The 25,908-nt window shown below is 35.1% G+C and overlaps 2 protein-coding genes across 2 annotated transcripts in view; one reads left to right on the top strand and one right to left on the bottom strand.

Moving 5' to 3' along the window:
* The window catches only part of LOC102808080 (uncharacterized), an 89,297-nt gene extending 80,620 nt beyond the window's left edge, over positions 1-8,677 (top strand). The window contains exons 5-8 of the mRNA XM_085504015.1: positions 4,962-5,105; positions 7,614-7,745; positions 8,312-8,473; positions 8,664-8,677. Coding sequence (XP_085360141.1) covers positions 4,962-5,105; positions 7,614-7,745; positions 8,312-8,473; positions 8,664-8,677 — 452 coding nt within the window. The remainder of the gene's footprint in view (positions 1-4,961; positions 5,106-7,613; positions 7,746-8,311; positions 8,474-8,663) is intronic.
* Positions 180-2,132, bottom strand: LOC146738992 (uncharacterized). The gene is made up of 3 exons (XM_085503530.1): positions 2,110-2,132; positions 715-1,183; positions 180-542 (listed from the first exon to the last, which is right to left on the bottom strand). Exons 1-3 carry the CDS (start codon positions 2,130-2,132, stop codon positions 180-182), a joined length of 855 nt encoding a protein of 284 aa, XP_085359656.1.
* Positions 8,678-25,908: the final 17,231 nt, after the last annotated feature.

Raw genomic sequence — 25,908 nt, 5'->3', positions numbered from 1 at the left:
CGTTTACAATTAACATATCAATAGAAGTGTAACCGTTTACAATTTGCATATCAATCAAAGCGTTACCGTTTACAATTTGCATTACAAATTAAACAAAGTATATGCATTTAATCACACAAATCACAATGAGGGTGCAAATCGCACTAATTTAATTATACTTTCTATGGAAACAAAGGACACTACAATTCAATATTGACACATTTGTTCCCGTCCTGGATCTTAATTTTAATTTGTTTAGAACAACAATCATTTGAACGACACATTTCTCTGAATTCTGCATGTGATGTTGCAATCACTGGTTCAGGCGGTGGCTGTTCATATCTTTCAACCTTAGACTTGTGTACGGAATCGGAATCGTCTATTACGATGGCTGAAGTACTTGATTTCGGTAGTGGAAGTTGGAGAGCATCAGATACGATTTTCTGAAGAGAGTTGCTTGTTCGTTTATATGTTCTCAACCCATTATCTGATCTGTGACCAGTGCGTTCTTTGATTAGTTGCTCATCAAAGCCTTTTTCATACAACGAAGTCGCCGCAGTAACCTAAAAGTGTGAAAAGAATGATTTGAGAAGTAAATATACCGACATTTATTTGCATCGCGTTTGAAATACGTTTTCACAATGTACAATATTTGTTTTCAATCGGCGAAATTCAAACACATTTGAACCCATCCCAAGATCCCACCCACCCCAGAATCACTTGAGACAAACTTACCTTACCCGAGTGTCCAGTATGATACCCATCTATTCCAGCCAGATCACACATTCTTTTTGGATATTGTCGTAAAGTATTTACTCCAATCTTCTGTTTAGAAAATTTGAGCCCTCCGCTGGACGTCAGTGGACGTCTGTAGAAGGGACCTTTCGGTGGAATACATTGCAAATAACGTTTCAATAACTGAACAACATAACGCGTGTTGGAAGGATCGCCGTATTGGCGCACATTTTTATACGGGATTTTCCGCGAGTAATACAGTCCTCCTTGATTATTTTTACACGGTCTACCATTAAATTCAATATAGTCAGCATGATTGTCTGATCCTTGTACGAACTGTTCGTCTGTAAGGTTACTATGTTCGGCGACTGCTCGGAGAGCGAACACTTTACACACATACAAGTAGACCGCATAACTCAAATTTGTAGCAGACTCTATGGAAAAAACGGCAGAGCTCCAGAAGGAGTACCTACACTTTATGCAATTTTTTTTTAAATTATGCTAATTTATTCATGACGTAGCAGTTTCTGTGCTCATGAATATTCATTAATTTGTGGGTCAATACATTTTAAAAGGGACAAGTATTTGAAACTTATTTTGGTGTAGACAACTCTCATTTGATTAATTCCAACAATTACAAGTTCTTAAATTGACAGAATGAATGTATGGACAAATATTGACCATTATATTTGTGAGTAAATACCTGTTGTTTAATTAATTTCCACCTCTACAAGGTTGAGAGAATAAATGTGTCGACAAATATTTGATACTTATTTAGGTATAAGAACTCGTGTTTGACCAACTTCCACCATTGCAAGTTGTTAAAATAATGAAATAAATATACTGGTATCATTGGATATTTGATTTAATTGTGAAACTTTCTAACAAAATGTTAACTGCTGGCTTCGAACCCTCAATCAACAATTCCGCAGACACAACACCACAGACGATATTCGTCTGTTGCCTGAATTGTTTTCGTAATATAGGGAACGCCATCGACACTTTAACAAAACTTACCTTGACTTTGGTCTTGTTTATCTCTTGTCACAATCTGGAAACTGTTGAACAAATTGCGCGTCGTCCAGTTTAAGACGTTAGTTTAATAACACCTATTCCCCGTCTGTCTATACTCTTCATTACACCGTCCAGGGTGTGATGGAATTCCATAAATTCCCGAGCATGTGTATCCATAAAGCACAAGTCAACTCTTTTGCATTCGTCACGTAAATATCTCTGAATTGCGCTACAAAGCACACGCAGACTATTAGATGGATATTCTGTTCCGTCTTGTCGACGAGCCTCGACAACAAAGCGACACAACCAAAATGAAAGTTCACGTACACCAAGTTCGCTTCATAATCTGGGAACAAATGTGAACACGTCACTACTGCTTACATCGTGCTTCTCGACTCGTTCATTTCTGGCTCGGCCCCATTTATCTTACACAGACACTCCCCAGTTAGTACATCTGCGCGTGTTTTTTGGCACTCGCGAATTATGAATGGTAGCTATCTGTTCATTGTCTACAGGTAAACCGAAACGTTGACGTTCTTGTTGTTTTGTTAACTGAAAATCTTCTTTTTCGTCGTATTAAGAGCAAAATCTCTCAATGTCATCATTGTACTCCGAATCGGAGATGTCACTGTATTCGACCATCACTGAGCGCTGCCTGCATTCGAAATGACAAGACCATGCTTTGACACGTGAAAAATTCAAATGTATTCAAAATATTGACCAATGAGTGGAGTTTATTTGAAAAGACCATTCAGCACATAAGGCTTATTGGTCATATCACTTAACATCCAATCGTATTCGATGAACGAAGATGAGCTTTACTAATTTGAATCTCAAAGAGCATTCTCATGCAAATTTGAAGTGGCACAATCTCACGCACAACCGAAACAGTCACTAAAAATCTCTTGCAATTTAATCGTTTTATGCATGGGGATGCGTGGTATAAGCCGTTAATCGCAACTCGTTGTCGTGCGTTTACAACTATAAAGGCAATATCACTATTTGTTATGTGCCCCAGGGAGTGGAGGTCATGACCATATTATTGATGAACCCAGACCTGAAGAAACAAATCGTGATACTCTCTAAATGTGTTAATTATTTTACCACATCTCACATACAATATATCACATATTATAATTGGAGTATGCAATAATTGCTTATTACACTCGATAGCATGTGTTTGTGTACGTACATTGCTTTGTGGAAGCAAACTGCAAAATACCATAGAGGAAATACGCAGTAAATGTTGCAATGCAATCCACTACACACCATATAATAATGTCAGCATGCATTTGAAGTGATTAATGGTTTTCTCATGAGCACACGCACCTTATATCTGTATTTGCACCACACACAGCATAGATTTTGGTGAAACTTGGTACATAGATGCTCTGGGATAATGCGCAGAGTTGATTAGGTTTTGGTAAAAAGCCATGAATATTAATTACCTAATTTACATGATAATTAGCTGATTTTTAGCTGTTCCATGACTGTTCCACTGATATCTGAAGAACCACTCATTGGATTTTGATGAAACTTGGCACATGGATGCTTTGAACTAATGCGTAGATTGCATTTGTTTTGGGTAAAAATCTATGAATATTAATTACCTAATTTGCATGATAATTAACTGATTTTATTCTGTTCCATGACTGTTCCACTGATATTTGAAGAACCACTCATTGGATTTTGATGAAACTTGGCACATGGATGCTCTGAACTAATGCGCAGATTTGATTAGTTTTGGGTAAAAATCTGTTTATATTAATCACCTAATTTGCATAATGATTAATCAATTTTCGGCTTTTCCACTGGTATCTCAAGTACTAATCATAACATTTCAATAAAACTTGGTACATAGATGTCATATGACACTGCACAGACCCGATAGTTTTTAGGGTAATATCAGTACGCATTAATTACCTACTTTGCATAATTAATTATTTTTCAGCTTTTGATATTTCAAGTAGTAATGATCACATTTCAATGAAACTTGGTACATAGTTACTTGAGGACTGTGCAGAGACCTAATTAGTTTTTGGATAAATATTTGTGCATATTAATCACCTTATTAGCATAATTAGTTAATTTTCAGCTTTCACCTGATATCTCAAGTACTAATCATCACATTTCAATGAACCTAGGACTATACATCATATTAGTTTTTGGTAGATATTTATGCATCTTAATCAACTAATTAACATAATTAATTAATACTGATATCTCAAGCATTGATCATCACATTTGAATAAAACTTGGTCAGTCTGATTAATAGACAGCCTGATTAATTTTGGGTTAAAATCTGTTCGAATTAATTCTCTAATTAGCATAATAATTAATAGTTGTGTGGTTGTAATCACATTTCAATGAAACTAAGTACATATATATTACATTACGCAGATCATATTACTTTTACATTGTGCAGACCTTATTAGTTTAACAATTAAATCCGTTCATATTAGTTACCTTATTTGCATAATTAGTTTTCTGCATTCCCATCAAGATCTCAAGTTCAAGTAATTTTGAATTAATTTTTAATGTGTCTCCAATACTCTCAGCACACGGAAGTTCTTTCTAAGCTTTCTTTGATTTTAATTTTTATTAAATATAATTGTACTAATCACTAATATGTTTAGTGAGAGATCATGTTGCCCATTTCAGATTCAGATGGTTTCTCATGCTCTAATCATATTTGTCACTAATCACTGCCGCGTAATTTCATTGTTCAATTTAAATTAATTTAAATTATTAACGACGCATGTTATTAAGACAGCACTTGGTGTGTCTGGGGAGCCCTTCTACCCAACCTTTGTATTGTAGTTTATCTTCATGTAGTGTAATTTATTATTTCTTTATTGAATATAATTGTAGTAAAATCTATATGCAGTTCCCTCTTACAAACTAAATTAAGATTCATATGAATATAATGTATCATTTTTTTATCCTATACAACTAGGCAAAATATTTTCACCATATATACCAGTGAACAAATCAAAGTTTGATCATTTACCATGACATGTATGGCTCTTTTCAGGTGATCCCATATTTGTGTTTAATTGTTTATATTCAGCTGGCATGAAAGAGATGATGTAACCATATGTTTGGTTGCAAATGTTCATGATAAATATTTTTGATCGGACTGATCAGCTTTCACAGTGTTCGGGTAAAACCTTATCTTCAAAATTTCTAAACTTTCTGTTTAATGCTTAAAATTACATGATTCTATATTTTAGGTTGTGCACGAGGCTATTGGGGAAAGTCATGTGAGCGCAAATGTTCAAGTTCAGCTACAGCTTGTAAAGGAAGGATGTTCTGTGTATCTGATCCATATGGATGTTCATGTCTTGCATCACATGGAGGATTAGATTGTAACATACGTGGTAAGTTGAATAAATACATCTAATTTAAACAAAATTAATTGTTTGTAGATATACTTTTGAATTTATATTGATCTGAATTATATAATACTTCTCTCTTGTAATATTAGTTGTAGTAAGTAGCATGTCACATATTAAATTACTGTACATAATAATCACTTTTTGTATGCTTATCTGTAACAATACATATATAGTACTGGTGTTTGGATGAACAGGTAGTTGAGGATTTTGAAGGTAGTCTCCTACAATTTCTAATCGATTATTTAAGATACCAATAAATTATAATTTGGCAAGCATTGTATAACCCCGTACTAAACCAAGCGAGACACAAATCAAATGTGTTTAAATGTGTATAATGTCGTAACATGTAAACCGTGACATCATCAAAGGTATGCATCAACTATCTACTATTGCTACGATTCGAAGTCAAACTGTTCTAATACCGTCTTAATGAAACGGTATACAAAGATAGAGAGACTGTGACTCATATAACAAATTATACTATTCGTTTTTATGACTTTCATTTGAGCTAACATTGTATGTCTCGATACCTATACTGTCTCTATGCCGCTTACGTTCAATATTGAGTTGCCTGTCACGTCGTATATTTAATCAGATGCATATCAAATGCATCTGTTCAGCAACTACAATCCCCAGACTAATCTACTTTAAAGTATTTATTTATTCGTTGATATTAAATCAAGGCACATAAGCTGTGCTCAAGTAATTTATTGGATAGACCAATGCTAGCTATTTTTCTCTTACAGATGTGTCTGTGTTTTGTAATGTAATTGTTTTGTTGTTGTAGATATTTTGTTTAGATTAGCCATCTGCTGATTTCTTTTGGGTCACAAAAAAGAATGAAATTATTGCGGCCTCGGAAATAAATTCATCCAGTGTGAAGATAGAACTTTAATTTCATGCGTGAAAACTTTAATAACTGAATTTTATATTCGTGTGTGCGCGCGAAGACTAGTTCTGGGTTAATGCACAGGTTTTGGTTGACAAACCATGCATATTAATTACCTAATTTGCATAATGATTAGGTTTTCCACTGATATTTTAAGTACTAATCAACATATTTAATGAAAGTTGGTACCTAGATGCTCTAGGACTATGTACATACCTGATTAGGTTTGGGGTAAAAATCTGTGCATACTAATCACCTGATTTGTTTAATGATTAGTCAATTTACTGCTTTTACACTGATATTACAAGTACTATTTTTTCCATTTCAATGAAACTTGGTACATAGATGCTCTACGACAATACACAGTTTTGGGGTTAAAATCTGTTCATATTAATTGCCTTGAATTTGGTTTAATTTGAATAATAATTCATATTTGTTTTTGTTCTAATCACAGTTCAATGAACACAGATTGTCTCTGACATTGCACTGACTTTATTAGCGTTACATTAGAATATGTTCATATTAATTGCTTGAGTAATTTCAGCTTTTCAGTCAAAATCTCAAGTACATATTATCTACTTTCAATGAATCAGAAAATATTCATAAAGACAATGGGACAATCTAAATAGTTTTGGGTTTATATACATCCATAATAATTGCCAACGGGTACTTCCACAAACAGTGCATTGAGCTTTATTGTCAACGCAAGTAGTTTTTAAACACCAATGTCTAAATCCATATGCCCACCATGTATACATCTATATCCATATACATCCATAGTTACATATAGATAGGCTTAGTTTTTCTCAAAACACTCCTGAGGTAGATCTTCCCATGGTTTCGATAATAATTACTGCTCCTCATTACAATATGAACTTATAGTAATCCTATATGCTTCTAGCGATAATCTAACTATACCGCACCCTGGCATAACTACTTATTGGCCTGATATCGTGCATGTGCATGGAACCTGGCTTACAATTTATCACAACAAATAATAAATCTATTTAGTTTAGACCCGGTGGGGTCACGACTGATACTGCACACATGTAGAGTAGATCACTATGCAGAGGAAACATTTCCCATTTCTGTATTGGAGTGAATATTTCTAGTAGTGACGACGACACTATTAAACGACCGATGATCGCTGCTCAACTGACTAAAACACGCATTTGTTACACACTTATTAATTATGTTACTAAAATTGCTAACGAATCACGATTAACCTCTCACTTAAACTTGATGTTTTTTTTTTCAATAATTGATTGGCCAATTAGTCGACTAGCTTCATCATCTTCCCTTTTATTAGAACAGCTAAATGACTTGATTCAAGTCACTAATTTATTCAGTGACTCAGTAAGTAACATTTTACTCTGCAACTGATCTCACCATAGCATCTTTAACAAACTAGATGTTAACCTGTATTGGTGCTGGAACCCAGTGGAATATAGTAATAACAAGTTATGTGTCTCGTGAAATAAACTTGAAATGCATAATTTGGTGATTTCAAGTCATGGCTAGTCCACTAATGTGTTGAATACATTGAACATATTCAAATCAAATTTTTAAATCTGATGTCATGATTTTTTTATCACCAGATTGTCCTCCTGGAACATATGGAGCTGGATGTACACAGACATGTCACTGTACCAATGGATGTAATACAAAAGGAGAATGTATTGCCAGTCCTGGTGATTGTGATACAGGATGGAGTGGTAATAAGTGTAAAGGTATGACTATGATATCACATCAGATATGTCAGTTTACCAATGGGTGTAATTACAACAGCATAATGTAATTGCTGTGCTGGTGATTGATAGGCAGAGTAGAGTGTTATGGGCAGAATAAAGGAAGGAATCACACAAATAAACTGGGTCCACTATGTATCTTGTATGTTACATACATTTAAAAATTGATTAGACTCAGCAAACTGCACAGGAACATGTCATTGATAGTGAGTGATTGTTGGTGTAAATTGTATGATCGACCCGGAGATGTGTTCACATTTATTTATATTAATGAAGTGAATTATGGTGTTATAACAGTAACACTGTCACTGCCATTTGTTGGGGTAGTTTTCTGACCTGACGCTGACATGGCCTATGATTGCTGTTCAATAGTGAGGGGATCGCAAATCATGCTGTCAAAACAGAGGAGATGACATTTGTGGTTGCATACAAGTGCCTTGATACAAGTCTAATTGTGGTGTAAAACCTGTACTCACATATCATGTACAATTTATGGCATAATTAGTTCATAGTATTAATTAATGTAATTTATGTTTCATTGTTTTCAGTTCCCTCTTCTTGTCCTGATGGTTTCTATGGTAAATTATGTAACTATAATTGTCATTGTGAAGTCAATGCAGCATGTGATAAGAACACTGGTGTTTGTCTAAATGGAGATTGTGCACCAGGATGGATAAATCTAGATACTATAGATTCTGATTGTCAACAAGGTGTGTATTTAAAATCACTGGTTGCTATGTTTATTTATTTATTTATTTATTTATTTATTTATTTATTCCGGCATGTACATTATGTAACTATAATTGTCATTGTAAAAACAATGCAGCATGTGATAAGAACACTGGTGTTTGTCCAAATGGAAATTGTGTCACATGAATTTTATTGATTGCGCTTGTGTAGGTATATTTGACTAGTTGTTATTCAATCTATCTATATTAGGACATTAAGGTATAGATGCAGGTTCGAGGGCACTTGTGTGGTATTCTGGGGTGGACCCGTAGCAAAAGCACGCACACACGGTACAATGACAGGACACAAACACGACCAAGGCTTATAGAATACTGACCACATTTTATTGAGTTACATTTCTTTTATAGCAGCGCATGCCAGATGTACTGGCATACCAGGTGTACATTAATTAGCATATCAATAGTGTGTACAAATCACTACACCTCTCTTCACCTTTAAATAGTAAGCTCTACAACAAATTATGATTAACCAGTATTCAATTTTTTTATATGCAATACATCAATAACTATACTTTTACAAATACAAATTACAATTGTTAGTACATACAATACTTGTCTAAATATATACTTTTTATTAATTACTTTTTATTTATTATTCAACTTTTTTTTGGATTAGAACAATTGTTTTTATTTATTTTATTTAATCTATACATTTAATAAATAATCTAATAATATAAATAATCTGGTCTAATATTCGGTTTTCTTATTCGTGTTGACCTTCTAAGTGGTCGTGCTTGCTGTGTGTTTTGTTGCGTAATCTGTGCATCTTGCACTTCAATATTTGGCGCATTGTTTTCCGCAGGGAGTTTTTGGTTATTAATTTCATTCATAATTCTTTCTAACTCTTCATCTTCATTATACTCATCTATATCAACATTATCTACATTTGGACCATGGTAACTTTTAAAGAAGGATTGATCTCGAGTAATTTGTTTATTATGTGCGTTGCTGGCTGTCACCATACTACCTTTGGAACGCACAACACGGAATATAACTTTCTTGTACCTTGGTTCACATTTTGTTCGTTTCGTATTTTTCACAAACACTCTCTCTCCATCAGGAAATGATGTTTGCTTCACTCTAGCATGTTTATCGTGAAACATTTTATTTTTGTTCACGCTACGATTATGTCTTAACATTATACTCTGATCACCTTTAGATAATTTCGTATCGAGATCAAAAGAAGGAAGTTTATTTTTAATTTTTCGATTGAAAATAACTTCTGCTGGACTTTTCCCAGTTGACGGATGGGGAGTCGAACGGTAGTTCAACAAAAATTTTCGGATTTCAGTTTTCCAATTTTTCCGTTCTACTAATGAGCAACGAATTATTTTACCCAAGTTTTTCATAAAGTTTTCTGCCAACCCATTCGCTCTAGCGAATTCGGGGCTGATTTTTTGATGTTTAAAACCAGAAACCTTTGAATATGTCTTGAATTCTTTTGAATTAAACGGAGGTCCGTTGTCACTTTTAAGTTTATCGGGATATCCATAAGAAGTGAAAATGCGATCAGGCTTTGGTATAACCGCTGCCGAACTTGTAGAGCTCGTAATTTCAACTTCTGGAAACCGCAAATACTCGTCTACAACTACAATTAAATATTCACCGGACGGCAGAGGGCCATACATATCCGTTGCTAGAAATGACCATACCGCTTTAGGTAGTTTCGTTGGTTTTAATGGTTCTTTGACCTTTGTGTCAATATTAAGTTGACAGGCATAACAATTAGACACCGCAGATTCAACGAGAGAATCCATTGCAGGGAACCAAATTTTCTCTTACAAGGGCCTTTGTTTTGGATGACCCCAAATGACCTTCATGTGCAGTCGAAATAATTTGATGCTGTAGTGAAGACGGGACTACAATTTTAGTACCTCTTAGAAGTATTCCGTCTGCGAAACATAATTCATCCTTAATTTGTTTATACACATTTAGAGCATCTTTATTCACATTTTCATTGATGTTCTTGTGCCAAATATTATATTTTAAACACTGCACAACAAACATTAGTGTTGGATCATTTTGGGTTGCTAGCTGTATTTCCGCTAAACTAACTGCACGAGGTTTGGCATGTTGTTGCACAAAAGAAATATAGTTATTTACTTTAGTTACGTTATGTAGCTTAAAATGATTCGGATGGCGCGACATGTAATCACTGGGATTTTTGTCATCCTGTATATATTGAACATTGAAACTAAATCTTTGAGATTTTATCACCCATCTTTCAATTCGTGCTGACATTTTATGCAATTGTTGACGATTAAATATTCTAACGAGTGGTTTGTGATCGGTTTGCACTACAAATGGCACACCTAATAAGGGTGTTACCTTGACGTAGAATAGCGCCAATACCAAGAGGGCTTGCGTCTACAGTCAAAGTAGCCTCCTTATTTATGTCAAAATATCCTAACGAAATGTCAGAACAGATAGCGTTTTTAATGGCATTAAACGAAGTTTCTTGAATATCACCCCAAAGAAATTGTACACCAGTCTTTGTAAGACGTCTAATTGGCTCAGATAAAGTACTAAATTGGGGCACCATCATGGAAGGCAAATCCAACATTCCCAAAAATGAACGTACCTCGGAGGCATTTTCCGGACGTTTCAACTCGCGGATAGTTTTGATTCGTTTCTCATCGCAACTCATCCCATTTGTATTAAACTTAAATCCAAAGAAGACTATTTCGGAACCGAAAATTTGCATTTTGATAAACCCAGAGTCAAGCCAAAAGCCATTAAACGAGACAGGCAGCTACGTAGCGCTTTGTCGTGCGAATTTTGATCGTTGCCTTGAATAATGATATCATCTGAAATGGTTTCTACAACTGGAATATTTTGCAAGGCCAATGACATTTCATTCTGGCAAATTTCAGCTGCTGAATTAATACCAAAGGGAAGTCGTTTGTATCGTCTAAGCCCAACATGTGTACTGATTGTCGTAATGTTACGTGATTCTTTATCAAGTTCAAATTGGAGATAATGTTTATTCGCATCTAATTTACTAAAAATGGTGGAACCATGAAGTTTTGTACGTATCTCTTGTACAGTGGGAGTCACGTGACGTTCTCTCTGTATGGCCAAGTTAGGAGCTCTATAATCACCACAAATTCGTACACAATCAGTACCGGGTTTAGGAACAACGACAATCGGATTTACCCAAGGTGTTGGTCCTTCAACTTTTTCTAGTATGTCAGACCCTTCAAGTGATTTCAGTTCTGTTTCAACTTTCTTACGCAAATGGTATGGAACACGCCTGTGACTTTGACAAATTGGTTTAACAGTAGGGTCAACATGAAGTTTAATTTGCTTAACATTATATTTTCCCATTCCCATAAAAACATTTGCGTTATCGCGTATTATTGCTTTTACTGACTCTGGACAATTTGGCAAAGCTAGATCATCAAGTTTCAATTTATATGCAGGTGTTGAATTGTGTTCAATGACATTCTTATTAACAAAGGAAACCGTATCATTGTATGGGTTAATTTGAATAAAACCAAGCAGACTTGCGGAAGAATATCCCAAAATTGACGAGTCTTTCGTATTGACAACAACGAATTCCAAGTTTTCAAATCGATTCCCCATGTCAATCTTGGTTTTAACAGTACCCAATACATCAACTCTTTGACGTTTTCCATATGTAAATAAATCTTTACTAGTTGGTTCAAGTACCACAGTATCGCTAATCAACTGATAATCACTAATATTAAGAACATTACAAGTTGCCCCTGAATCTATCATTAAATCTAAAGACACATGGTTGATACTTAACTTCGCAAAAGGAAGTTTTCCGCCATATTTCTCATAAACATGAATATTAAACAAGAAATCATTATCACTGCTGCTACTATCTGAAATATCATGATCATGTACATCGTTAATGTTGGAAACCTTAGGCTTGGATCTTCGCGTTTTGTTCTTGCTTTTCAATTTACGACAACAAGAAATAAATTGTCAGACTTCGTGACAATAATTACACTGCTTACCCTTTGCAGGACAGGTATTTCTGTGTGGATAATGTCCGCCACAATAGAAACAGCTTGATGAACGTTGTGATGAATCTTTAGTTTGCCGACTTCTTGTATTGTGCCTTGATTTCGTAGGACGTTTCTGATTTGCTGCATATTGAAAAGTTTTGTTCACGGAGTCTGGTAATTGTGGATGTTCAATCCCATGCGCTTCGCGTTCTGATATCTCAAGTGATCTTGCTAGGAAAATAATTTTGTCAAGAGTTAGTTCTTCCTGGAGAGCTTTTCTGCGAACCCTTTTATTCTTACCTCCTTGGACAATCTGATGTTTTATTTCTTCATCCCTCACTGCTTGGTCAGAAATGCCACAATTGTTGATCAATTTTCGAAGTCGTGCAACGAACTGATCAATACTTTCCGTATCATGTTGTACGGCACGACGAAATTGAAAAATCTCAAATTCAGTGTTCTTTTTAGGTGTGAAATAATCATCGAATGCCTTTATTATCTTTTTATAATTGTCGTCATATTCAGGTGCAGTAGGCATAACAAGAGTTTCGGAAATGTCAAATAGATCTTCACCACCTCTGTCCAACAGCATGGCCTTTTTCTGATCTGGGTCTGTAATTTTCCAGGCAATGCAACTGTTTTCGAAACGGGACAACCAGCGCTTCCATCGTGGAGCCAATGTAGTAGAATCTGTATGCACATCAAAAGGGGCAATTTGCGAAAATATAAAACCAGCTTCAACTGCCATTCTGACGACTTCTAAATGGCTAGCACGTGTAGACTGGCGTAATAGTACTCACTGTGTAACAACCTGAAGAAAACATTCACTCTAAGTGCAGCGCCTTCTCTCCCTGTTCAGTATTGTTCATCCTCGTTGCCAATGTGGTATTCTGGGGTGGACCCGTAGCAAAAGCACGCACACACGTACAATGAAAGGACACAAACACGACCAAGGCTTATAGAATACTGACCACATTTTATTGAGTTACATTTCGTTTATAGCAGCGCATGCCAGATGTACTGGCATACCAGGTGTACATTAATTAGCATATCAATAGTGTGTACAAATCACTACAACTTGAGAGTGAATTTTCTTTTTTTTTTTGCTTTTTATTATCCAAACAGTCTTCACAGCATTGTGAATAGTGGAACATACTCAAAAGATTTTAAAATATAGAAACTGGTACAAACATTCTCACTTTTGAATGCTTAGCAAGATTTAGCAAGGCTGTACATAAATAATCAAAAAGAAACATGGTGAAAAAAAAAGTAATGACGGGATCTCCATATTATGCACTACGTTTAACTTTTTACAAAACGATAATAGGTTTAAATTTGGAACTGTTACAGCCATTTTAATTATGAGCATTAGCAAACTTCTTACTGAGTGAGTGGTTATGTAAATTAGCCATTATCTCCACTTGTGTTTTTCAGTTTACCATGGAAGTTCAAATCTGAATAGCTCGCACAATTCTTGTTTATTTTGAGTGAAACTTTCACACAACGTTTATCAGTTGTTTATTAACAAATGGGCGTCCAGGCGTATATTTAGTATGTTTTGTTTTCATATTACAAATTTGTCAAGCAGGATGTGTGCCATATAGTCAATCCCGGTCAGTATTTCACACTGCGAATGTCATTGTCCGAGAATACAAAGCTTTAAAAATAAGCCCAGACGTCCTTTTGTTTATAGAGACGTTGTCAAAATAGTGTGAAAATGTCAAGACAAACTGACAAAAACTGTGGGAGCTAATTAATTTTCAATCTCTCTGACCAACCAGAAAACACGAACGGAGATAATGGCCGTTTTATGAAAGTGACGTTAATCGTCCACAAAAATGGCTATTGCATCACGACGACATGCCAAAATTCATCATACACCGACGCTTGCTGTTGTTCAATCGTCAGATAAAAAAATAAAATAAAAATATTTAGAATACTAGGGAAACGGACATAAAATCGTCCACGGAGTCAAAACCTTGCGTGAAAACTGTCATGGCGCCGTGTTATCTTTTCCACTTAGGGAGGGGCGCAATGGATTTCTTAAAGCCAATGGGATATTCATACATTTATACAAACATAGCGATCCCATTAGGTGGGTTGAGTCTAAATTTACCTTTCCTCAAACCTTTACCAAATACTCTGTATGACACAGTTTTTCACGATCTCCGGTAAAATGGATCGTGCGAAGTTAGACGGCCAGGTTGAAATGGGCCATAATATTTTGCTGCACAACGGCTATTCACAGTTTTTGTACTCAATCGCCCAAACGCCGGTGAGAAAAAATCGAAATGAAAGACAACTACATGTATTGTAAATCGAAAAAGGTTTCATTCAACTACGAGCAGACGCGATGGGTCGATAAAAGTTAAAACGAACCCTGACCTCTGGAAATACCTCATTCATTGAGTGCCATAGTACCAGAGGTCATTGGCTGGTCCCCGCCTCTACGCACAAGCTCACGCCTAGCCAGGTCACGTGATCTGACGCACAGTTCAGCGAACAGAGGTCGCCGAGCACGGCTGTACAACCACAGTCAGCTGGCGCACACGTGATAATAAAATAAATACGATATTTAAGATATGGGGCCGCCAACTTAAATGACGCATAAAACTAAATAAGAGACAAGTTGTGAAACGCGTTTTTCAGATTCCTACAAATCATGACAAAAATACCAATCTTTCACAAAAGTACGGTCCGTTGGGGTTATATTAAGCCAACCGATAACAAAATTCGGCCTAATTCGTCCTTTTTGTGTGGAAAAATCCTTTGCATATGAACACCTAATTACGCGAAGAACCTAGAGCACTAAGCCGGGGTATTTGAAACCGAAATTGTCATCTAACGATAGGCCGTCGCTGATTGGCTGCTGAGCTGGAATGCCAATTTTTAGTTTTAAATACCCCAGGAAAGTCAGTTTTATAATGCCTTCGAAGAAAAAAAAATGCGTGAAAAAAAATATTTAACAGTACTCCACTGGAAGCTGTCAGGCTAGATGTTGTCGACATGTTGCGAGATAAGGGTGAAAAAGTTTACTTATCAATTAGAACTGTGTGTTTTTTTGTATTCCGCTTGCATGCTGGAAACGTCTACGTCTTGTTCTTTTTTGTAGTTTGCAAGACTAGTTGGTAGCACTTGAGGTAAGTTAAACAGGGTCGCGGACAGGAAGTTACACATCGCCGCACCGTAACTGAGGCCAGCAACTCATTTGCATATAACATCAACAGTGACTTGTCAATCAAAGAGCAACGTAAACAAACTTTCGGGACTTTTAATCACATACGCGTGCCTCGATTCCCTATATTTTAAAATCCATTTTTGGGCATGTTCCAGCATTGACAATGCTCCGAAATTTCAACACTATCGAGCCAAGACTGTCTGGGTAAGAACAACAACAACAACAACAAATTCACTCCGAGTGCCCACGAACATGCATCTATACCTTAAACTGTATACATTATACCGTATACAATCCTAGAACTTGACTTTATCCCACATTGCAGGTACATGGTCGTATACTAAGAACACAGAAATAGTATTGATTCAGTGTAAACAAAGAACTGCTTTTCACTCTGGCATCCACAATCATGTGCAACACAAAATATATTATAGAGTAGTGTATGACAAATGCTAGTGAGTATAGCAATGGGACCACACATCCCTTACACTGGGTGTTACAAAGTGTCCTTGACATTCAGCATTCAGCTGTTATTGTCGTAATAGAAAAGTTCATTTCAGTGTCCATGTTCTAATATACTGTCTGTATGCCTGTATGCATATGTACATACTTGGCTGTTTTGCAAATACCATGGTAGTTGTTTTCTTTGATGCACTGCACTTAATAGTTCTTACGGCTAACTCTTCAAAGCATAATACATCTGGTAATACAGCTTTATTGTGACTTCTAATCTCGAGTGTTCTACTAATTTATAAGATGGTAGCCCTAAACATAAAAGCTTCTCCAATCACAAAGTAAATCCTGGCGAAGAAACATATTTCATCTGTGAAATCACTGGGAATCCCGTAGTAGCAGATAATGAGATGAAATTATGGAAACTAGGTACAACTGACTTCCTGTCTCCTACTACCTATAATGATGGTGACAAATACACAGCTATTGGAAATTTTACCGGCGTTGTTGTTCAGAGTGCTGATATATTTTTCTGTGGTGCTCCTGATATTGAATATCATGGATTCTCGGTTAGTTTACAACTATATGGTAAGTGTACATATATTATATTTCTTAAACATAAAATGAGGTAATAACTATTAAATAATAGTTTAATCATAATACAATGAAATAGTAGTGTTTTTTTCCCTGTTATTATAATTAATAAAATGCGCGATTGTCATGCTAGTATCAAAACCAATGTAAAGTATCTGCCAGGCATTAACATTTATCATCCCCTAAAATTTTAACTCGGGATAATAGTAATGATATTGCTGATTAAAAAAGTATTATAGAGTAAATGATGTAAAATATTATAATCACATGTACAAGCCATGTTTTTGTATTTAGTTTCTGGAAATCAATTATGAATTTTTATTATATTTTATTAATTTCGTCGAGATTTTGGTGAGAAGAAAATATTCATGTTTTGTCTGTATTTTGGCGTTGATGGTGCAGCCATGCTTGTCATCCCAAAAATGTTGATAAACAGAATTGATTTATTAGTACAATAACATATCACTTTAACTTAAACCAAATTTACACATCAACCCCTGTATTTTCACATATTTTTCCTCATGAGATCTGCCAAGGTTTCAGACTAGTAACAATCCACAAGTATCAGATAGTCAATCTGACCAGCTTACTGTGACCTGGAACAAATGGACTACTGATGATATTGGAGATGGACCTGTTGAATCTTATAAAGTATACTACAGAGAGAGTGGTGGGAGCGACTGGATATCAGGTCAAGTTATACCAGTCACTGATTCAAGCCAGATGAAATATACATCAACCATCACAGGATTACAGTGGTCTAATGAATATGAATTTACAGTGACTGTCAAAAGACCGGGAACACTTGGTGAAGGAAATAAAGACACAACTATAGCAGCAACTACATTGTGTGCAAGTACGTAGAATTATATTCATGAATTAATTTCATGCTAGCTCTGGTGTGTGTGTCATTTTGTTTTTGAAAATCATTTTTAACTTATTGAATATCCATTTACGTTAATTACACAGGTTCTGATTTGAATGAATGAATTACAATTGAATGCCAAGATTAAATGACCAGCAACACTGACAGTGTCATTGTCACGGTGTGTTTGTTATGTATATTGTTTGGATAGTGTCATTTGTAGGTCATAAACATCATGCTCATGGTTGGTTATAACGACCTCACTGTTGCAAAATGTTGCATTTAGAGATAATAACCACGTTTAAGGTGATCCTTTACCACTAAATATGATAATTTTTGCTAATCAATTATCCAATATCAGATACCCAAGCATACAATGATACCTATACATGTTAAATACGCCACAGAATAGCTGTTTTTATTGGGTTTCAATTCCCTATCACAAGGTACTAGGGGCTAATTGATTAGTTTTTGATTGGAATGTGTATAGTAATTGCTTAATTGCACAATAATGAACCAATTTTCTACCTCTATTTTCTTTTTTTAAATCTCAAAAAACTATTATTGCATTTCAATGAGACTTGTTATACAAGTGCCTGGTAACAATGCTAAAGACCTACTAAGTTTTAACTGAAAGTTGAGCATACTAGTTAATGTTGCCTAATCTGCAAAATGTGCATAATCATCATATTCTATTTACAATTGGTTTATAGATGCTCTGTTTTAATCCATAGACGTGATTAGTTTAACGTTTAAAAATATGCATATTGATCAGTTTAGTATGATTAGCCAAGTTTAAAAAAAAGGATTTAAATTGAACTTGTGGTAGAGCTGCTCTGGAATAAATTACAGACTGTAAACCATAGATATAAATAAAGTTTATTTTATGTGAGTATTATAAACTTCATTTTAATATAGCATTGTTAATACCAGCAAATTATATGACGTCATTGCCACAGATTATTCGCGATAATGTATTGCATTATTGAGCATCAAGGCCCCGTACCATGTAAAGGAATAGAATGTAAATTCGTATAAAGAGTAAACAAATAAAGAGACAGGCATTTAATGATTAGGGGAATTATGTGGTGAAAACAATTAAAACTAAAAATGAGTAACTCTGAGTTATAAGAAAAAAAATATTTGTGAAAAATGTCATTCCCGCCATAACAACAAACTCAAATCGTCGTCTGGCCATTCTCAACTTCGCGAGAAACACCCGGTACCGACGTCCAACGCCTAAATAAACGTAGCTCACCAAAGGCAAACACGATGGCCCGTTTTATCGCTGTCGACGAATCCCGGTTAAATGTGCTCGAAAATGCAAGAAATTAAAAGAAAAATACTTCACAGCAGACTAAATGAGGAGTACATGTTATGGCACCAATTTTGTACACCTTCCTGGGGTACAGTACAGCAAGCCGTCGCTGTCTGGTTTACGAGCTTCAATCAATCAGCACATCACTGGTTCCCCCCCCCCGATTATCGCAAAATTAATATCATGTAGGATAGTGAGTTCCAAGTTTATGTTGAAATGACCGTGCAAAGTGTGCTTTCGTTCATCATGAGCCACCGTAGAGTATATATAGTTTAAATAATATGGATCACGTTGTTTTCACGTTGCACCAAAGCTTTTTGTTAATATTTCATTACGCAAATGCTCTTAGCACATGGGAGTTCTTTTCTAACTTTCCATTAAGATTTCTATTATGTCTAATTAAATGTACAATCACTCTAATGACCTGTGATTGCCTAGAATAATTATAATGATGTGGACTTAAAGCAGCACCTCTTGGGTTTTCTTCATCTGCCAAAAATTGTTTTTGTTTGCACCAATAAAACTCCAGTCATGCTCCCATGAGACAGTGGATTATCGGTGGAATGTTTGTATAGTTGTTTGGTCTTAGCTAGAATAAGAGATTCGATCCTTCAACCAATAGTGGTACAAACATTCTGTGCAATTTACAGGTCATTTGTGTGAATCGTCGGAATAGTCAATAAAGCAAGATAGCGAAGTCGTTCAACAGTTAATCCCTTAGATAAACATTGGTGTATCATATGTAGTATTTGCATATACATAAACTTTCAGATTATGTATAGGTTTTTATAATAGCTTATTCAGTAACTTGTCTAAATGGGTGTCTAAATCACAGACCAATTTTTAACTTATTTTTCTCCAAATATTGTTAATATTCAGAAAACGTCATACCCCAGTCTGCAGTATATTGCATTGTATAATGTTTTACACATGGTTCGTGGTGCCGTTGTAAACTGGCATTCTAATAAATGTAAATGGTTCGTTTATTATTCAGTTTATTATTCAGAGTCTTGTACTGCCAGATTATTGAATCACATTTCAGGGCTAGATTTAAACTATAAATATCAATTGTTATTAAAGAGGCGGCGGCACGAAATTTTGCATGAGGAGATCAGGTCCACACCCCTTGCGCACGTTGTTGTGATTTTTTTCGGGGGGGGGGTGCGACCGACAGTGCATTGTGTAATTTCCCAAATTGTGCCAACAGGCTTCTTAAATTTGATTTCATTATATTTATTTGAGAAATACAATGTTGGTTAAACTCACTGCTGCTTTGCTCTGATATACTTCCTAATTATTCGCAATCCTTAAAATAACAAGTAATCATTCCATATTTGGAAATTACCTGCCCGAATGTAAATTGAAATTAAGGATGCCAATACTCATCACATTATCGCATAATCACAGTTTGCTATATCTTGTGGAGTCATAACGACATGGTTATAATATAAAGTATCTAGGACTATTATTGTATTGATTGATTGCATTCTGTGTATTATCATTCGATGTGTTTTTCAAGGCATGTTAATTGTATTACAGCCCCACAAAAATCAGCTATTATAAGTGTATCATCACCTGAATTGAAACAACTCGAAGTTCATGTACAGGTTAGTGTCCATTGAACTACTTTATAACCGCTAGCTTTTATGATTTTGGCAAACGAAGGAAATATAAATTTACATTATGGTCTATGTATTTATGTGAGTTGTAATTAGAAATTTGATTTTAGAAAGTTGTGCAAATTTGGTTAGCGACAGTCAGGGAAATGTGGTTTCCTCTAATTAAAATTTCATAAATGTACATTGAAATTCACATGTAACTTGTCACAACATTTTTTCATACGCATGCACCAGTTATGGCAATTATGTATTGATTATTGATAGTGTTTACAGCCTCAAATGTGTCATTGTTTCAATATGGTAGATCCCTGACCGTAGTGATATTAAGTGTAAACAAGATGGTGTGAATGGTTACATTGATTTCATTGAAGTGAAGTATAGGAAGACAGGTTCAGAGGATGAATACGAGTCAAAAATAGAACTTTACCAGAGGAGTGTGACTGGTCCAGAAGTGATCACTATTACTGATGCCTCATTACTACCGTACACCGAATACGAGGTCATTGCCTCACTTAGAAATGCTCATGCTACAAGTCCACAGAGTAATTCAATGACTGTTATATCACATGAGGATGGTAAGTTGAATATCATTTTATATTGTACGTCTGGCAGTGACAAAGATAAATTTATCCATCTGTAAAATTTCTTATGAACATTATATGTTTAAATGTCTTAGAACATATTTGAACACTTCCTTTTGTGAACATCAAACTCAATAACTATATAACCAAACCTGAAATAGAATCATTATCACTAATGCAGACACAAATGGTGTAACTATGTGTATCGTCAATACATGTATGCAATTACGCTGGACAATGATCTGGAAAAAATTGTACCGTGGTTCGTGGCTGCAGTGTCTATAGTGTCATGATACAACATCGCCCTCTATAGTTCATATATACTTGCATTAGAATATCTGTATCAGAATCATAGGTGATCACTAATCTTTCATATTCAAATCCTACAATTGTCAACCTTGGTATTTCATTTGTTGTCCATGATACAATTTGTGATATAATTAAACCATGTTTATGATCAAATCTGAATATGTTTTGACTGAATTCAAAACCATTGTTTACAACAGTTGTACACAGTTTAGCCATGGTTGACCATGATAGACCAGAAAACAAAAACCAAAACAGGTTATCACAGTTATCATGACGTTTGAATTGATACTTGTCCTAATTGTATGTAAATAAAAAAAATACAATTAATTTTCATTTTGAACCTTGAATAATTATATATGTACATATTTACGGTTGCATGGCCAGAACCAGACCCTTTTGGTATAGTAATGACATGACATACTATGACAATAATGTATGTGTTTCTAAACCTAGAAATGTAACACTACAACCTGCAGTGTATACAATTACTGTTACATGGTTAGAACCAGACCCGCCCAATGGTATAATAACAGCCTATAATATAACATACTCCATGTATCTGTATTGCAGTTCCTTCTAAACCTAGAAATGTAACACTACAACCAGCAGTGTATACAATTACTGTTACATGGTTAGAACCAGACCCACCCAATGGTATAATAACAGCCTATAAAATAACATATTGGGAAACAGATGATGATAATACTAAGAGGGATATATTTGTAGACAATGATGATTCAAATGAACACAATATAATTCATCTGGATTACGATGTTAACTATACTGTAATAGTAAGTTATACTACACTTTGTCTCAAACCTATTGTTCTAAGTATGGTGTTTAACAGTTTTCATTCGACATTCGTAATGTTAGCAGTCAATAGTTACTCCTTTTTTGTTCTAAACACTCCTCATTATTAGTCCCCGTTCGGACGACGTCCGAAAAGGGTACTTATAATTCGGTATCCGTGCGTCCGTGCGTCCGTGCATCCGTGCGTCCGTGTGTCCGTGCGTCCGTGCGTCCGTGTGGAATTATATCTCAGAATCCCTTGGACCGATTCCGTTCATTCTTTGCATGTGCCTAGTACTTTATGTGGGACTTATGCACATGCAGTGGTTTAGTGATTCAATTCAAAATGGCCGACTGGCAGTCATCTTGTTTTTTGATAATGTTGTATTTTGGACATGCTTTGTCAGTTTTCATTCAAACTTGGTACATAGATTATACATGTTAGGATACATGTCCATGATGATTTATTTCACAATTGGATCAAAGATGGTCGACTGGCAGGCATCTTGTTTTTTGAAAATGTCGTATTTTGGACATGCTTTGTCAGTTTTCATTTAAATTTAGTACATAGATCATACATGTCAGGATACATGTCCCCGACCGTCCGTGAGTTCCTGAGTCTGTCCGTCCGACCGTCCATGTGTTCGTCTGTCCGTGAGTCAGTCTATCCAACGTCATACTTCAGAATCATGTGAACCGATTCCGTTCATTCTTTGCATGTGCCTAGTACCTTATGTGGGACATTTGTACATGCAGTGGTTTAGCGATTCGATTCAAAATGGCCGGCTGGCAGCCATCTTGTTTTTTGAAAATGTTGTATTTTGGACATGCTTTGTCAGTTGTCATTCAAACTTGGTACATAGATTATACAAGTTAGGATACATGTCCATGACGATTTATTTCGCAATTGGATCAAAGATGGTCGACTGGCAGGCATCTTGTTTTTTTGTTTTTGTTTTCTGCGGTATCTTGGACGTGCTCTGTCAGATTTCATTCAAAATTGGCACATACATGTACTTTATACATGTTAGGATGCATGTCCATGACAATTTGTTTCAAAATCTGGTCAAGGATGGCCGATTGACAGCCTTCTGACTTTTTGGCCTTACTACAATATTTCCACAATTTACGTACCATTTTCATTCGTACTTGGCACATACATCATACATATCTGTGTGTTTCATAATCAGATCAAAGATGGCTGAATAACGGCTGTTTTTATTTTGGCCATATTACTATGACACGAAACACGTGTTTTGATGTAAATAAACAATCTGTTGTATACGCCACTTGGAACTCAAGTTTCAAGGACACGCTCGCGACAATCCCTCCGCTTTAATATGACGAGCACAAAGAGAACTTAATGGGGACTGTGTCATTTTCAATAACTTGTTTGATCATTGTCTTTCTACAAAAAAGAGTTGCGTAACACATGTAAGCTATGAAACACACTACCCGTAATGGTGTTACAGAAAAAAAAACACATTTGTATTATAACTTTGTAACGTAAATTTATTCGTACATTATTGACAATAAACAACCATAGGTAAAGGTCTTAAGGGGGAGGCCAAAATATAGAAGTTAATTTTAGTTAATGTACTCGTAGGGTAAGGGGTATGATCGCCATCGACTATATGATATTATTTATTAAAAGTAAATAAACGTATTGTGTATCAAATATAATTATACTTGCTATTAATAGCACACGTAATAGACATGGTAAAAATAAGTCGTAATTTGACGATCAAGTATACAATAAATGTATTCTATATGCGCATCTATTGAGGATATTGTGGTTCAAATGAGAACAAGTTTATAGAGGGGTATGCATGCTTCTATCCATATGTGTTAAAACAGATCATACTTAGGTACATGTATGTATATGTTATTCATTTTCATATTGTGAGCTGCCAATTACTGCATGAAATTATGTTCCTTTTCAGGTATCTGCCTATACTAGTGTTGGGGAAGGTGAATACAGTAATGAATTGAATACAAAGACAACAGAAACAAGTACGTTATATATCTTAACTATTTAGTTGACATAGTGTTATTTGTTATTTATATTATATACAAATCATATATGTTACAGTTCCTCATGAACCTGCCAGCATTGATGTACAAAGAACAACTGAAACCAGCATCAGATTCACATGGACAGATCCTAACATATTCAGTGGTGATATTTTACAGTATAGAGTAAGTAATTCATGTCCATTCATTTTGTAGATTTGCCTCATTCTGTACATGCTTAATTCTAGTTACACAAAGTGTCTCTTCTTGTATCCCTTGTACGTTTCGATATACAGTGGAGAACGTTATTTGCAGATTGGCAGGCGATTTACCATCCAGCAAGATTAAGCCCAATAATTGGGTTTATAATTGTATTTATACTGCTACATATCTTTTTTAATATCATTACAGAATAACATCATTACCACCCAAACTTGAGATGACAAAACAATAGCCCGACCTGTAAACTAGTTAATGTCAGTTAATAGCAGTTAATATTTTTCTAAATAATTTCACTTTATAATTTTATTCTTGTAATTACTTTATATTTTTAGCTCCACTGTCGACTTGAACACTGTCATATGAGTTATCCGTCGTTCTCATTCGACTGTTTACTTTATCGACTTCTTCTTGAAACTACAAGTTTGATTGCTATGATACGTTGGGAAGACCTTTCTTAGATTTGTGAATCTCATGACTGTATATTTATTTTATTTTTAATATTTATTAATTTGAAATTTATTTTAATTCATTATGTAATAGATAACATATGAATCATCTGAATCTGTGTATTCAACTACCGTGTTGGAATCTAAGGATATACTCGTTGAGGGCAGTATTGATACACACACTTTAGAAGAATTACCACCAGGAACACAGTTTGAAATATCAGTGAGTGCAAGTACATCAAGGGGATTTGGTAAATCTAATTCAATTATCTCTGGAACTAAAATCGGTAAGTTTATATTAGGTTTGTACTATCAAGCCATAACAATGTAAATGGCAACGGAACACAAATCATAAACTAAATGATTTTATTTACAAATTACATGTGTGATGGTTCCGATGGAAGTGTCAGGCATGACATCAAGTTCATTCTGACAAATACTACCCCTTCTCATCTTAGAACACCAAACACACCAACTTCCAAAAACTAGTGCAGTTGCTATTATTTTGTTACCAGAGTCACATAATTCAAATTATATTCATTCATGCAAACGAGATATAATAATGGTCACAGATATGAGGTATTACTGACAGGAGTCGTTTAGTGATTTATATAATTTGACAAGTCAAATTCAATGTTGTCAGATTAACAGCAATTAAACTACATGTAAGTAAGTAAATGTTCAAACAAGAAAACATGAATTGACCATGATCAAATTGTGATCTCTGTTTGAATCACTAATCGTCAACTCAGTTTGAAATAACTGTAAACCATTTAGCATGAATATTATAGTGACATTGATAATAATTGCATTTATAGGTATTGATGTTTCTGATATTCTGAAAGAGCCTCATGTGACAAATGAACCAATATTAACAGAAACCACTGCTACCATTGATTTGAGAAAACTGAAGTCAAACACAGACCTAAAGACTGACACACCACTTCTGTAAGTCACATACATAAATTAATATGATAGATATGTACGCTACATATATGATAGATGCATCATTGAGATTACATATATCAAGAT

The sequence above is a fragment of the Saccoglossus kowalevskii genome, chromosome 9 (assembly GCF_978046115.1).
Source record: "Saccoglossus kowalevskii chromosome 9, keSacKowa6.1, whole genome shotgun sequence".
NCBI lineage: Eukaryota > Metazoa > Hemichordata > Enteropneusta > Harrimaniidae > Saccoglossus > Saccoglossus kowalevskii.
The sequence above is the reverse complement of the archived record's forward strand: the minus strand, read 5'-3'. Positions and strand labels throughout refer to the sequence as shown.